The sequence below is a fragment of the Atta colombica genome, unplaced genomic scaffold (genome assembly GCF_001594045.1).
Source record: "Atta colombica isolate Treedump-2 unplaced genomic scaffold, Acol1.0 scaffold7, whole genome shotgun sequence".
Classification (NCBI taxonomy): Eukaryota; Metazoa; Arthropoda; class Insecta; order Hymenoptera; family Formicidae; genus Atta; species Atta colombica.
Window position 1 is genome coordinate 1,939,663 of NW_017259561.1, and position 798 is coordinate 1,940,460.

Genomic DNA, 798 nt, shown 5'->3' on the forward strand with positions numbered 1-798 from the left:
CGTGCCGATAATTGTTGGACTTTCAACACAATCAATCTGAAACGCTAACAATCCTTTTCTAAATTAAATTAGAATGTAAAGAATTTATTATGAAAAGTATCACCTCAGCCACAGAGTATTATTAGTGTTTCAGATTGATTGTGTTGAAAGTCCAACAATTATCAGCATGCAATCATATCTGAAATAAATTGATTTAATAAAGAATATATATTGTATTATTCGAAACTTTGACCATTAATAGTGTTCTCTATCATATTTAATGTTTCATATATATGGCCATTCTTAGTCTTAATATTGTTTAATAAATAATGATGTTAAAACGTGTCAATTATGTTTATTCTGAATATCCATAACCTCATTTTCCGTGTAACCACTTGGTAATACATTATTTGATCCATTCCTTGCATTATTTAGATTAGAATTCCCAGAGAACGTGGAAAACATTACAGAAAAATCAAATAGCACTTTAAATAATACAAAGAAGAGATATCTGATAAAAGAAACTTTTAGACAAGAATTTTTCTATAAATTTCAACTTGTATTTAACTATTTAGGTGATTGGATACAATTTTAGGTTATGACAAATTATTCAATTGTTTTATACAAATGTATGTATGTATAATGTACATTTGTATAAAATTTTAAAAATATATAACAGTAACCTATACAAACTTTTTATATTATTTAAAAAAAAGAATTTAAAAAATTGCTGCTTTTATATGTTTGTAAATTTTTATTCTAGAGATAGAATTAATAATAAAGATAAAATTATATACATAAATTTATATATATGTATAT

At 23.3% G+C, this 798-nt stretch overlaps 1 protein-coding gene across 2 annotated transcripts in view; it reads right to left on the reverse strand.

Moving 5' to 3' along the window:
- Positions 1 to 798, reverse strand: part of LOC108692376 (proteasome activator complex subunit 3) — a 4,492-nt gene that overhangs the window by 1,553 nt on the left and 2,141 nt on the right. Inside the window, exon 1 of one of the 2 annotated variants that reach the window (XM_018200597.1) lies at positions 355 to 478. The exons of the other annotated variant lie outside the window; for it this stretch is intronic. Coding sequence (XP_018056086.1) covers positions 355 to 444 — 90 coding nt within the window. The 5' untranslated portion in view covers positions 445 to 478. Of the gene's footprint in view, positions 1 to 354; positions 479 to 798 lie in introns of those variants that run through there. 2 annotated transcript variants of the gene reach the window in all.